The sequence below is a fragment of the Elephantulus edwardii genome, unplaced genomic scaffold, assembly GCF_000299155.1.
Source record: "Elephantulus edwardii isolate Elephantulus edwardi_28Jun2011 unplaced genomic scaffold, EleEdw1.0 scaffold00132, whole genome shotgun sequence".
NCBI classification, from domain to species: Eukaryota; Metazoa; Chordata; class Mammalia; order Macroscelidea; family Macroscelididae; genus Elephantulus; species Elephantulus edwardii.
The window spans coordinates 9150352-9163761 of record NW_006399882.1 but is presented as its reverse complement, the minus strand read 5'-3'; the positions used below and the strand labels follow the sequence as shown (position 1 = coordinate 9163761).

The 13410-nt window shown below is 58.7% G+C and overlaps 2 protein-coding genes across 2 annotated transcripts; both read right to left on the bottom strand.

The window, feature by feature from the left end:
* Nucleotides 1-247: 247 nt before the first annotated feature.
* Nucleotides 248-2614, bottom strand: NTN3 (netrin 3). The gene is made up of 6 exons (XM_006893858.1): nt 1687-2614; nt 1428-1616; nt 1184-1333; nt 1016-1066; nt 831-905; nt 248-597 (listed from the first exon to the last, which is right to left on the bottom strand). The coding sequence occupies exons 1-6, from the start codon at nt 2612-2614 to the stop codon at nt 248-250; spliced, it is 1743 nt and encodes a 580-aa protein (XP_006893920.1).
* A 16-nt stretch (nt 2615-2630) lies between these two features.
* On the bottom strand, nt 2631-13410 carry LOC102843437 (chromosome unknown open reading frame, human C16orf59). Its single transcript, XM_006893888.1, has 12 exons — nt 13385-13410; nt 13199-13297; nt 12970-13040; nt 12502-12880; nt 12135-12188; nt 11268-11427; nt 11107-11221; nt 10924-11025; nt 9934-10124; nt 9575-9727; nt 6807-7174; nt 2631-3018 (listed from the first exon to the last, which is right to left on the bottom strand). The coding sequence occupies exons 1-12, from the start codon at nt 13408-13410 to the stop codon at nt 2631-2633; spliced, it is 2106 nt and encodes a 701-aa protein (XP_006893950.1).

The following is a 13410-nucleotide window of genomic DNA, read 5'->3' as shown; positions in this document are numbered from 1 at the left end:
GGTGTCTCAGAGTAGCTCTTGGGGGTGTTCACACCCCTGCGTCGGGAGTGGGGTGTCGCTGTGTCTGTTCTCACCCCCCTCCTGGTACTGGCGTCGGGCACTCAGGGAAGCGCCCGGCAGAGATGGCGCAAAGGCGGTAGGGAATTGGGGGAACCCCAGGTGGGAGATGCGCGCGGCGCCAGCCAAGATTCCTGGGCAGGCGATGCTGAGTCGTGATGGGCAGCTTTGCCCCGCCTGGTTGTCGGGCTCAGGCAGCCCCACAGCGCCCCCGCCGCTCACGCCGCTGCAGCCTCCGCAGGCGCCGCGTCCACGCGTCCCTCCAGGGTAGCACAAGGCTCCCGCTGGTGGCGCTGAGCCCTGGTCCCCGGCCCCCTGCGACCCCCGCTGCGGCTCCGGACCCGCCCCCCAGCAGCAGGTAGCGGCGCCCGGGGAGGAGGCGTGGGCAGCCGCAAGCCACGTCCCGCGCGGGCACCCAGAGCGCGCTGCTCCCACGCCGCGCGCGCTCTTCGCCGCTCCGGAACACGGCCAGCACAGCCACCGGGAAGCGTGTCCAAGCACCGCGCGCCTCGCCGCGCGCACCCACGGCCACTTGCACCGCTGTGAGGAGGGCGACAAGGGCGGGGTCAGGCGGGGCGGGGCCAGTCGCGCATTGGCTCCCTGGGCGCCCACCAGATGGGGCACCAAGGATTCCCACCAGAGGGCGCTTCCAAAGGAGGTGGTCTGGGCAATGGGAGCCCCTGGGGTTGAGGGCGGCGCTCACAAAGGTCAGGGTGTGTAAAAGGCAGCAAGAGGTGAGGTGGCTAGAGGTGGGAGATGGGTGGTCTACCTACCATAGTCCTTGCGGCAGAACTTCTTGAGGCTGATGCGGTAGCTGCCCCTGGCAGGTTTGCAATGGGCATCACAGTCTGGGGGAGGGGGACAGGGCTAGCTCCTCACGTTCACACTTTCCTCTTTCCTTGAACCCATGCACTCCCTTCCCCACTCCAATCCGAGCGTCTTGTCTGTGTCCACTCACCCTGCGGCTCCACCGGGCTGCTCTCTTCAGTCGGCCCAGGGGCGGGGGTCTCTGCGGAGAGGGTGGGAGTTCTTTGATGGAGGGTTGTTGGAGGGAAACAGAGGAAGTAACAGCAGAGGGAACCGTGGTTGGCCTCATCTGGGGTGTCGACCGGGTGGGGTCACTTACTGACACAGGGGGCCACGGGTGAGCGGCTCTGCTGGAAGCCAGGGGCACAGCGGTTGCAGGTGAGGCCGGTGACACCGTCTTTGCAGGGACACTGGCCTGTGGTCTGGTTGCAGGTTTTGCCAGCAGCCCCAACCGGGTGACAGTCACAGGCTTAGGGCAGAGGTGGGCAGAAGGGCCTGGTCAGACCAGGGCTGGGCAGAAAGGCAACTGAGGACATAGTAATTGGGAGGGCCACAGGACTCACCCCTGCAAGCTCGGCGGTCACTCAGGGCGCGGCCGGGGTCTCGATAGAAGCCCTCTCTGCAGTAGTGGCAGTGACGGCCAGCTGTGTCGTGACGGCAGTTGAGGCAAACGCCCCCACTGCGCCGGCCAGACAGGCGGTACAGCTCCATGTTGAAGCGACAGCGGCGGGCATGGCCATTGCAGGAGCAGGCTGTACAGAGGGATGGTGTCAGGGCAAGCCAGCCAGATCCTGGGTCCCCAGCCACCCTCCAGGGCCTCACCAATGCAAGCGTGGGCATCCCTGGTGGTGGCCCGCTGCCATGGCCTGTCGCAGTAGAAGGGTTTGCAGCGGCCACAGTCGGGGCCCTCGGTGCCATGCTGGCAATCACAGACTAGGCGGCCCTGGGCTTCCAGCAGGCATTGTGAGGCGTGCCCATTACACTTGCAGCGGCCGCCCACCTGCAGCTCCGTGGCTGAGTAGACATAGGGGACCACAGCCTCTGAGTCCCTGGGGTCCCCCAGCAGGGCAGGTCTGGTGAGCACCACTCTGATGTCTGTGGCAGTCACCCAGTCCTGCAGCACCGGGCTGCTGTCCAGATCCAGACCAGGGGGGCTGCCATCCTGCACACTGAAGGCCAGGAGGCCGCCGCCGTCGGGCTCGGCCTGGGGCGCTGGGAAGCACAAGGCCTCGGGCCCAGGGCCAGCCGGGCCAGTGGCAGGCAAAGGCGGGCGACCATAGTCCATGCCACAGCGCGAAGAGAAGAATCCAAGTGGGGCCCAGCTGCGGCCATGGTCCTGTGACTTGAGCAAGGCCACTGAAGCGGGTGGCGGAGAGCAGAAACGCAGGCTGATGAAGACCAACTCGAAAGCCTTCCCCAAGGGCACAGTCAAGGTCACGTTGAGGGGTGCGCGCACCAGTGCCTCGGAGCGCCAGCACACGGGGCCAGCCGTGCCCCCCGCTGCGGCCGTCAAGAGAGCGGCCGGGTGCGCCCGCCGTGGGTCCGAAGCGTCGCAGGCCCGCGTGGCCGGTCGCCCACACGTGCTGGACGCCAGCACCTCGCGGCCCAGGGCAGCGTTCACCAGGCCGGGCACGCAGCCGCGGGGTGCGCCGCCCTCGTCATGGCAGGGGTCGGCGGGCGCCAGCAGTCCGGCGCTCATGGCCAGGAGCGTGTGTGCAGTGAGCAGCAGCCCCCACGGCCAGCTATGCATGGCCGGAGCCGGTGGGTCAGCCTGCGGCCAGCGCGGGCGCGCCTTCGAGGAGGTCTGCTGTCAGTCTGCAGCCGCTGCCTGGCCCTGGGTGGACACAGTCGTGGGCGCGCCCCGGGCCGCGCAGGGCTGCAGAGAGCGAGTCTTCCCGCTGGGCCCACCGCGATGACAGGCGTCGCTCGCTCCCGGCGCCCCCGCCTGCGGAGGCCCGCTGCCCGCCGCCCACCGCGCACTCACCGCCGAGGGTCGGGCGGAGCAGGTCTGCGGCCTCCCGGGAAGGGCCAAGCGGGCGGGGCCTAGGCGGCTGGCCGCAGCCTCCTCCTGCTGCAGCGAGGGCGGTGCACGGTGCCAGCAGGGTGGGGGGCGCAGCAGGCGCGAGCCGGGGCCCAGCCGGGGGCGTGGCCGAGCTGGAGGAGAGGAGGGGGCCTCAGCAGAATCAGAAGCAGATTCAGACACTGGCTGGGCGGGCGGGGAGGGGGCTGGGAGGCCCGGGAGCCCGGGGGCGGGGCGGGGGAGCCTGGAATGCAAGGGCGGGAGGGGGCGGGGGGCGGCTGGTGGGGGACCACCCAGCAGGGTCCTGGGCCTTGAGCCAGACTTTGACTGCTCCTGGGGCTGTGCCACGTGCTGGCCAGGGGTCTGGGCCGCCTCCTTTCTCAGACCCGAGGGACAGCCACTGTTAGGAGACCAGTGGAGCCCCCCCCTTTCCCCAGAGGCCAAACTGAGGGAAGGGGGAGCCAAAATGGGTTGGCAGCTGCTGGCATAACCCAGCCAGGGCCCTCTATAGCAGAAAGACAACAGGGCTGGGGTCCGAACTGATTTTGGATCCGGTTCCGCCGACCTAGACTCACTGTCCTTGACTGGATTCTGACTCCTAGCAACCCCGTAGGCCAGAGAACTGGGTTTTCAGGCAATCTTTAAAGAAGCCGACTGCCACATCTGTCTATTGCTCAGACTAGTGGGTTAGGCTGGCAGCCAAGTGCTTTAACCACAGTGGCACCAAAGCCGCTACAATCCCCTCAATTCCAACTCATAGTGGTGCCATACCGAACTTTCTCCGCTGTAAAAATCTTTACCAGAGGAGAGAGTCTGGTGCACTTTTTCAGTTGACAACTACCACTCAGCAACCCAGTGAACAGTGTATCTGAATCTTGCCCTACCCTAACCAGTCACTGGAACCCATTGTTAGTCACTGTGTCCGTGCATCTCCTCTCTGGAGGATTTCCTCACTTTTGCTGTCCCTCCACCTTTCTAAGTATGAAGTCCTCTGAAGACCAGCCCCTCCTCTCCTAACAACATACTCAAGTTATATGAGATGAAGCTTCACCATCCTTGCCTCCAAAGAATACCCTAGTTGCACTTTCTCCCAAAAATATAATGTGCTGGCCACCAGGAATCTTTGATTTTTGGGTCCTCTGGATAGCCCATGTCCCTCAACCAATTCAACATCTTTGTGGAGCTGGTAAATTCAGACCTAGCCATATACCCACATGACCATGAGCTCAGGAAAGACTTTACTTGGGCTAAAATCATCTGAGGGGATGAGGTCATATCTCCCATCAGGGGGCAGGCCTGACTATTGGTCTCTCAGAATATAATGGCACAGTGAAAAGGTCCAATTCCAACTCCTATAAACGAATTCATAGTTCATCCTGCATCCAAGGCTTGTAAAATTCTTTACAGGAGAAGGTTGTCACCTCTTTCTCCCTCAGGTTGATGGGCTCAAACCACTGACCCTTTGCTTATTAGCATCCAAACATGATACCACCAGACTTTCACAAAGGTAGACTGTTCTTCATTACTGCTAAGTCAAAACTGACTCATAGCTGACCCTCCAGCAGGTTTCCAGAGGCTGGAAATGGCATGAGGTGAGATTGCCCATCTTCCTCCCAAGGAACAGCTGGGTAATTCAAACTGCTTGTCCTTGGGTTGGCAGCAGAACTCCCTACCCAGTAGGCCAGCAGAGCTCCACAATGAAGGTAAAGAAAATGGAAAACCTACATTCATCCCCACGAATCAAGCCTGACTCATAGTGACCTTTCATTGACTTTCTGAGGCTGTGAGCCTTTGCAGAAGCAGGCAGTTTTGTCTTCCTCCCTCTGAGCTCACAGCACCTTTCCGCAAGCAACCCAACAGTTAAGCTGCTGCACCACCAGGGGAGCTCAAGGGTTTGACCTATAGGGAAGGTCTTACCACAAATGGCTCAGTGTCAGAGCTCTGAGCTGGGTCCACATCCCAGCAGCTTTTTTAGCAAAACTGCAGCAGAAGTCCAGCTGGCCAGCCTGGCTGCGAGCTGGTGATGGAACTGAGGCTGAGAGCAGTTGTTAAGGTGCCCCTAGGTTGGAGCAGGGTTCAGATTTGTTGATCATATGGCACTTAATAACACACATAGCCCCAGTCAAGAGGGGACCAGGGTGCTCTGAGCAGAGGAATCCCTTCGGTACTAGATGGATGGAGCCCAGCAGCCCAAGGGAAGGACCCCATCCAGAGGGGAGTGGGTCCTGGAGGCAATCATGAGGCCCAGGCCACGAGCCCAGTCTAAGATGGAAGGATGAACCCAAGCCAGCCCTGCAAGAGGTGGACACCAGAGCCTCAGTCCAACAGGAACTAGGGTGTGCCTGTCATTTCATAGATGGAGCTGCTGCCTTTGCCCTGAGGCCACCATTAAGTACCAAAGGACAGAATAAGAACAGCAGTATGGGTTGCCTCCCCAAGCAGGGAGGACACTGGAGCATCACAGAGGCCTTGAAGTTGAGAGAGGGCGGTGGGAGAGGTACTGGTAGGATAGGCCCCTCCCATCTGTGACAGGACCATCTAGGGGCCTGTCATTCAACTTCCCAAGAGAATTTGCCTCTTGAAGCCAATAGCTATTACAGACAAGGCTACTTGTGTTCTGTTTTGGGCAAGAGGTGTTCAGAGCCCCTGTGCATGGCCCCTCAAGCCATTGATGGGAAAAGCCCTGGGGGAGGGCTGCCTGCAGCAGTTAAGTTCCTTAGAAATAGGGAAGTGGCCAACTGGATCCAGGGGAGAGAGAATCCTGCCTCTGGGGCACCCCTGATTGTCTATGGACTCCAGATTCTACCCAAACTGTGGGGATGGTGGGAAGAGGGGTGGCCTTCTCTCCATCTGTCAAGGGAGTCAGCTTTGTCTCCAGCCAGCCTCCCTGGGACTTGGGGTCTGCAGAACATTTGGTGACCTGGAGCCAGGAGAAGCAGGTATCCAGGCCAGCCTTGCAGGCCCTTCACCTGGACAGGTCCAGCTGGACCAAGAAGCTGCCCAGCTGGTTCATCAGCAGCCTCTTCTCTCCCTGAAATTGCTTCCTTTGGGTCTGATGCAGTTGGATCAAGGGGCATGGGGCCCAGGTGCAAGTCCAAGCTGTCAACAAATAGTCCAGTCCCCATCAAGGCCGTCACCCTCACCCCCCCACCCCTGAGCAAGGTCAGTGGAGGTGGGTATGTGTAAGAGTTCCACACCTCTGAGCCAGAGTGTGATCTGTCCCAGTATGGATGGGGGGGGGGAGGTTAGGTACTTGTCCCAAAGGAGTTCTGACACCTCCCACCTCCCCAGGCCCTCCCAGTCTCTTTCTGGAACCTTTAAACACAAAGAAATTACATTTCCCTTCCCCCTACTGGCAGGCCTCACCCACTCAGAGTAGCAGATATCAGAGCACCACACCTCTCCAGGGGTGCAGGAGGGGGCCAGATGGGCCCTGTCCTTGAAAGGCAAATTGATCAGAGCCCACCCCAACCAGGGCCCAGGGTCCCTAGTGGCACACAATCACCATTTGCTCCTGTGTCATACAACCATTTAATGAGCGTCTGCAGCCCAAGAGGCGCCCAGCAGCTGTGCCTCGCCTGGGTGGCTATAACCAGGCCAAAAGTCCGTGTCCCCGATATCCGGCACGCTAGCCTGGGTCTCTTCAGCTAGGCTTCTGAGAGCCACGTACACCCTAGTGAAGGCAGGGAGCAGCAGAGGACTCAGAGAGGAGTAAGCAGGGAGCAGGGCCTCTGCAGCCTGCAATGCCAGTGCCTTCAGAAGAGATTTGCAGAGGGGCTTCTTCGTCTGTGCCAGCCCAGCTGTGGGAGGCCCCCTGCAGGGGAGACTAGGCTGACCATGACCTTAGCAGGGAGAGGCACACGGCTCCTCCAGCCCTGGCACTCCCCTGCGCGCCATCTCTCGCGGGCGCATCTGGGCGCACCTGCAAAGCAAGGCGACGACTAGGAGCCCGAGGCCAGTGCCAAGCGTCGCCAGCGAAGCACCCTGGGCCAGGTCCAGGCGGGGTCCGCCCAGTGAGAAGGTGATAGCCGTGGAAGAGGCGCCGGCCACCAAGGCTAGGACCCCGAACGGCAGGAGACAGCTTGGCCATGAGCCCCCAGCACCGCCGGTAGCTAAGAGCAGCTCGCCAAGGGCTTCATGGAACGTGGGACCCCGCGGGGCGGGAGCAGGATCCAGCACGCTCATACTAACGGAGCAGGGGCTGCACAGGGGGGTGGCTGGGTGGGAGTGGGTGCCCGCGCAGCCCCATCTCCCCTCCCCGCCAGCCATGTCAGAGCGGATTGGCCGGGACTGCAGTGACGCCAATAGGAACGGGCTTCAGGGTGGGTGGGTGGGAGGAGTGAGTCTTTTCCTGCTCTGAGCACCTTGTGCGCCTGCTTATAGACCCCTATGTTATGTCTGCCTGGGAAGATCCAGGGCCTTCTACACAGGGCCAGAACATGGTGGGCACTGGGCCACTACTGTTGAGCACCCTGTCCTAGTAGCTGTGATTAAATCACTCAACTGTGAACCCAAAGGTTGGTTGGTCAAATTCACAAGCTGCTTTGTAGAAGGCAGTTTGCTTCACCAAGATTAGTCTTGGAAGCCCTGCAGAAGTTCAGTTCTTGAGGGTTACTGTGAAACTGAATTGACTGGACAGCAGTGGGTGAGAGCATTTGTGGGTGACAGCAGGGTGGCATCAACCCTGAGGAATAAGGAGGCATCCTCTAGAGTGAAGCCTACTTTTGGCTGATGATGAACCCTGCCCCAAGGGATACCATGTTTTAAAGGGTGTGGTAGGATGTTTCTAAACCTCAGGGCCTGGCTGTAATGCAGGTGGGTGGACTGCCCTCTGCCTTGGGATGGCAGTCCTGGTGGCCTGGACTCACCGTTCCCTTGGGGACTTGCCCCGGGCATGATATAGACTGGGGAGAAAAGCTAGACCATGTTCCAGCTTCATTGTTCCATCTTCACTGTGCACCGGCACAGTAGTGAGTGCTCGGTGAAGAGACCCCCATAATCAAGCTGGTTTGGCTACTTGCACTAAGACAGAAAATCTTTATAAAGAGCTCCAGTGGCCTAGAAGGTTGTGCTGCCAACCCAAAGGCACATAGTTCAAATAAACTAGCTGCTCCATGGGAGAAAGATGGGCAATCTCTTTCTGTAAGATTTATTATCTCTGAAAACTCAGTGGTGGGTCAGCCATGACTCTACTATGGTATGTAACAATCTCTTCTTTCCTCCTTGGGACAGCTGATGGATTCATTGTTATACATTATACCACCAGGGTTCTTTACAGAACAGAGTAGGACCATTCAGAGTGTAAATCTTCACAGGAGCGAACTAACATTCTTCCACAGAACTGGTGAGTGAACTGCCAAGTCTGGTTAGCAGCCCCATGTTTAACAAACGGCTTGTCCAGGGCTCTTTAAAGATAACTTTAAAGCAAATCCCAAACCCACTGCCTTTCTGTAGATCTGATGCATAATGACCCTGTAGGGAGTAGTGCATAATTTATCAAGCTAACCAACAGGCCAGCAGTTCAAGACTAACAGCTGCTCTTCAGGAGAAAAATGGGCAGCTCCCTCCCAAAGATGTAGTCCATCAGAAAATGGAGGGTCACTAGGAGTTAGAATCACCTGGACTTGGGTTAAGGCTGAGTAGACTACATTAGCGTTCCTAAGATTCTAACCTACAAACTGTTAGACCTTTCTCCAGAGGTGAGGGGTGGCACTCCTAACCATCACACATGCCACTGCTGTTGCTGATTTAGGATCAGTGACCTTCAGGTTTCTGAAGCTGTAAATCTTAACATCAATATATTACCTCAGGTTTCTTCCTCAGAGCAGCTGGTAGGTTTGAACCCTTGACCTTGTTAGCAGCCCAATGTTTTAGGAAAGTGCTGATGTAGGAAAATTCTCCCTACCCTATATGCTCAGCCCAGTGATGTAACTGCCTTAGAGACCCACACTTGTCTGAGAGTCCCACAGCGGGGAAACAGGTCCTAAAGAATCTGTTGACCATAAAGACCATGGCCTTGACCCTGAACCTTCTTCAGAAGTGCTGTCTTCCAAAGGGTGGAGGTTGGGGGCTTCAAGGGGACAAGAGGATGGACCAACAAGGTGAGATTTTGCTGGCTAGGAATCCAAAACTGCCTTTGCATCAGCAGAGATGCTGGGGTCACGAGCAGCGCCAGGAGTTGGGTACTGTAGGCTGTGACTGTGCCTCTCCAGGACTTATGGGGTAGGAATGCGCTTTAGCTATACTTGAAGGAAGCTGGGAGATCAAATCCAGCCCTGCAGTGTCTCCTCCTTCATAGTATTCAAGGGATATGTGCTTGAAAAAGACAAAGCAACCAAAAATATGGAACTCCTGAGTTCCCAGAAGGTGGTATTTAAATATCTACTTTCTATAGTCACACAGTGGCTTCCCCCTTTACAGTGAGCAAAGGCAGTAGCTGAGAGCAGGTCCTTGAGCTTCCAAGGCACCAAGCCAGGAAGGTGGAGCAGGCTTGTATGTCTCTGTAGAGAGAAGGCTCTGGGGCCTGTGTGTGGGAGGGACACTTGGCTGCCTTCCCTCTGAGGTCTCTGGACCCACCCTTGCTGGTTGAAAATCCAGATTTCCGTCTCAATCCCTGTAACTCTTGCCAGAGAAAGACTGGGACAAGATTGAGTCCTCAGCAGTGCTGTCTGTCTGGTCTGTGCTTCCTGCCTGGGCTCCGGCAGGCTGGTCAACAGGCTCATCCCGCAGCACCGTGGGGAAGCGTGCACCCCCCTCACAGAGCAGGCTGTGCAGGGCCCTGAACAGGGCTACTTGGGCTGGCCCTGAGGGTCGCGCCAGGGGGAGAAGCTCAGCCATCAGGACCTGGGACAGGATAAGTCCAAGATCAGGGGGTGTGTCCCAGAGCCCCACAAGGGGCCAATCCTGGCTCCCAGGCCACCTGTCCAGGATCATGTCTGGCAAGTGGCTTGTTCTATAGAACAAAAACCTAGTTGCAGCTCACACTCACCTTCTGCTGAGTGAGCCCCTTCCCACCCGCCCACCTCCTAAACCCACAGCTCTGTAAGTACCTTTTGCAGGTGGAGCTGCTGGTCCAGCATGGCCACACGCAGGCGGAGGGCCGCCAGCGTCTGCAGTTCTCCGGGGCTGGAGTACAGAAGCAGTGGGGTGCTCCAGTGGACACTCCTGCCTCCTCCACAGAGGGACGAGGTCCTAGGGGGCAGTCCCAGAGCCCCCAGCTCCAAGTGCTGTTCTGCCACCACTGTGAGGACAGGGACATGGCTTCCTGGGGTATCCAGTAACCCATGGGCCAGCCCCCTTCACACCAGCATGTGTATGGGGCAGGACTTGTCACACACATGAGCATGTATGTGTGTGGTTTGCCACATTTATGTGGGCAGGGCTCCTGGGGAAGGAGGCTGGCTGCACCCGAGTCACTGCCTCCATCACCAGGTGCACGTTGTTTCTGCCAAACTGGACATTCACTCTTACAGCTTCAACCAGTTAGATCAAATCAAAGACAGAGGAAATGAAAAATCCCCTCAGGTACAGAATAAGAGCTCTGGGGAGACTGTGGCTAATCAAGCGCTAACCCAAAGGTCGGTGGCTTGGACTGATTACCCGCTCTGTGGGAGAATGAGGCTGTCTACTCCTGCAGCCCCAGAGCCATGGGGATCCCGTGAGCCAGGCCTACAGCGAGTTGGGGCTGACTCAGGCAGCGTGCTGTCTGCTTTGGAAGGCCAGAGCAGATCACGTCTGGCAGCAGGAATGAGGCCTCTCCCAGCACCCGTGTCCCCCACAAGTTGCTTTCTAGGTGAATAATAATGTGCAAACTACTGTAAGTAAAAAAAGATGTCAGGTTGGACGCAGGTGTGATGGCACTGGTCGTGGAGTGGTGGTTGACCTTGGGGGCAGGCCCTTCCTGGCCAGAGTCCTAGGCAGCCCTGTGGCTTGAAGATGCCAGGGGGGGTTGGCCATGGGGTGGGACAGCGCCTCACCTCGCAGCCCTGTGGCTTGAAGATGCCAGGGGGGGTTGGCCATGGGGTGGGACAGGGCCTCACCTCCTTGCAGCTCCCGCAGCCGGTGGAGACACTGGGCGGCCATGGCCTGCAGGCCCTCCAGGGTGAGCATACAGCGGTACTCCTGCACCCAGCCAGCTGGGGCTGCCGAGAGGGGCGGGCAGTGCTCAGCTGAGGTCCCTGGGCACCCTATCCTTTCCTGCTGAGCCCCGCCCAGGTGCTGACCTGCTGCCAGCTTGTCCCCCAGGTGCAGCCGCAGTAGGGTGCAGGCGTTCCTCAGGCTCCCCAGCTCTGCCTCTATGTCTGATGCCCCATTGTGCTTTGCCATGGGCCGGCTAGACTGGAATATGGTCAGGGAAACTCTTCTATGGTCAGCCTTCGCCCACCTGAAGCAGCAGCCCAGGGGACTCCCCACCAGGTTTGGAGCTAAAGGATCCCTGGACGCCCCAAAAGGATACAGCTGCCTTCATTTTCTGCAGGAATCGGGCCCTGGCAGCGGCATTCTCCACGTCACCAGTCTGCGTGGAGTCAATCTGGGCCCACAGGCTGAGGACCCAGAGAATAACACCAATTATTCTGCACACTGGGTGAGGCTGGGAGACCTGTTAGCGCCGTACCCAAGGTAAAGGGCTGCTAACTGAAAAGCCAGAGATTGGAAACTGACAGCTGCTCAGCCAGCAAAATGGGCAGTTTCTCAGGGAAGTCTACCCCGTAGAAACGTACACAATCAGCAGCATAGTGCAGGGTCACTACGAGCTGGAACCAACCGGAGGGCAGTAGGTTGGATTTTGGGGCAAGGGTAGGTTGGACCCCAAGAGCTGAAGGCCAGGAGGGGCCTCTCAGGAGATGAGGCAACAAAGTTGACACCCCCTGGGAAATGCCAACAAAGCTTCATGAGACAAGGGGAGGGGCTGGGCCTTTTGGTAGAAGTGGAGGCAGTAGAGATTAGTAACCATAGCATCCTCTGTGCTGGACCAGTATACACAGTTGGGTGCTTCAGCTGTCACAGTGCCTTGACAGAGCTGCTACAATTCTGTCACCTTCACTGGGTAGAAAGATTGGGACCCAGGGATTCCTTGGACCTTTCTCAAGGTCTCATGCTGTAAATATAGGAGTAACAGGGCTGCAAAGTCTAATGAGTTCAAGGTGACAGAAGGCCCCTGGCTGATCACTCTCCACCTGGCCAAAGAGAGACAGTCTTCTGTCTCCAATGACCTCCTCCGCCCACGCCCAGCCAGCAGATCCCACCTCACCGGGAGTTCTGGGCAGCTGCCTTCTGCAAAGCCACAGGAAGCCGGAGCAGTGTCCTGTCAGAACGCCAGAGGTCAGTGCAGCCTGGAAGCCCCCACCCTTCTCAGAGCCCCATCCAGATGAGGCTACCTGATTCCTGCATGGAGAGGGGAAAGGCACGGAAGAGGGCCAGTCCTCCATAGCCCATTGAGAGCCTGGAACTGGTTGTCTAAGGGGCCAGTTTCCTGGAGAACTTGCTGTCTCAATCCAGGGGATGGTACCACAAGGCTCCCCATGCCCACATTCAGCTTGGTCCCTGGCAACCTTCCAATCCCAGCGTCTGTGTGGGTAGAGACAGTATCTCCTCCAGTTCTGGTCAGGGGAACCTACCCTTTATCCTTGAGTGTGAATGCTTCTGCCTTCGGAGGTGCTGCTGATGGGGTCACTTGTTGGTCCTCCCGGCTGAGATATCTGGCAGGAGCTCCTGTCCCCAGAGAAGTCTTCTCCCCCGGGGATAGACGCCTGCGCTCTGAGTGCCCCAAGGTCTTCACCTTGGGCTGGCTTATGCCCCTGGGGGCTTTAATTTCTGATGCCCGACTTGGAACAGAGGATGGGGCGGCAAGAAGGGTGGTCGAGGTCCTGGGTTTCAGGCTGGGCTCGCTGTCTCCCTTCCCAGTCTTAGAGACGCCTTTTCGAACTCGTACGGCCTTCTCCAGCGCCTGGGTCAGAAGCTCTAGCTCCTTGAGGTCTCGAGGGCAGGGGGCGTTTGCTGTGAAAGGGAAGCATCATGCCAGGGTCCCCCAGGAGGGGCACCGACGTGCCAGTCAGGCCAAGTGAGGGTGGCGGGCCAGGGTTTACCTGGAGATGGGTCCTTCTCCGTTCTTGCCGGGCCCGAGGTCGGTTCTGGAGCTGGGGCCCCTGCTGGTTTCCTACGGAGACACAGGTGGCCACCGACCGGCCGGGAAGAAGTGAATAAACTTAAAGGTGCCCCTGCCTCAACGCTGATAGATAAGGGGGCGTTGGCAGAGGCAGCACAGACGTGGGCTCGGAGCTCGGTGGCCTCGTCTGACAGCCCAGGTCCGCTCACCAGGTCCCCAGCAACCGCCGGCAGACGCGCAGGCTCCGGTCCAGCTGCTGCTGTCGCTTCGCGACAGAGTCCAGCGCGCCCTGCAGCTCGGTCAGCAGCCTGCGAGGGACACATCGGGGCTCAAACCTGGGGCCCAGTCTGCAGTCCTGCGCGCGCCCCCCCTCCCGCCCGGTGTGTATAGCTCACCGGCGCGAGCAGTCAGCCGGCAACAT

What these genes read in the sequence shown, in the direction of transcription:
- NTN3 (XM_006893858.1), bottom strand. Translation starts at nt 2,614, where the DNA reads ATGCATAGCTGGCCGTGGGGGCTGCTGCTCACTGCACACACGCTCCTG. An exon ending in GGATGCCCACGCTTGCATTG is followed by an intron (nt 1,617 to 1,686) that starts GTGAGGCCCTGG and finishes CCCTCTGTACAG; the next exon opens with CCTGCTCCTGCAATGGCCAT. An exon ending in ACCCGTGGCCCCCTGTGTCA is followed by an intron (nt 1,067 to 1,183) that starts GTAAGTGACCCC and finishes CCCTCTCCGCAG; the next exon opens with AGACCCCCGCCCCTGGGCCG.
- LOC102843437 (XM_006893888.1), bottom strand. Translation starts at nt 13,410, where the DNA reads ATGTTGCCGGCTGACTGCTCGCGCCG. An exon ending in GGGGGACAAGCTGGCAGCAG is followed by an intron (nt 11,026 to 11,106) that starts GTCAGCACCTGG and finishes CCCTCTCGGCAG; the next exon opens with CCCCAGCTGGCTGGGTGCAG. An exon ending in GTCGTCGCCTTGCTTTGCAG is followed by an intron (nt 3,019 to 6,806) that starts GTGCGCCCAGAT and finishes CCTCTCCTCCAG; the next exon opens with CTCGGCCACGCCCCCGGCTG.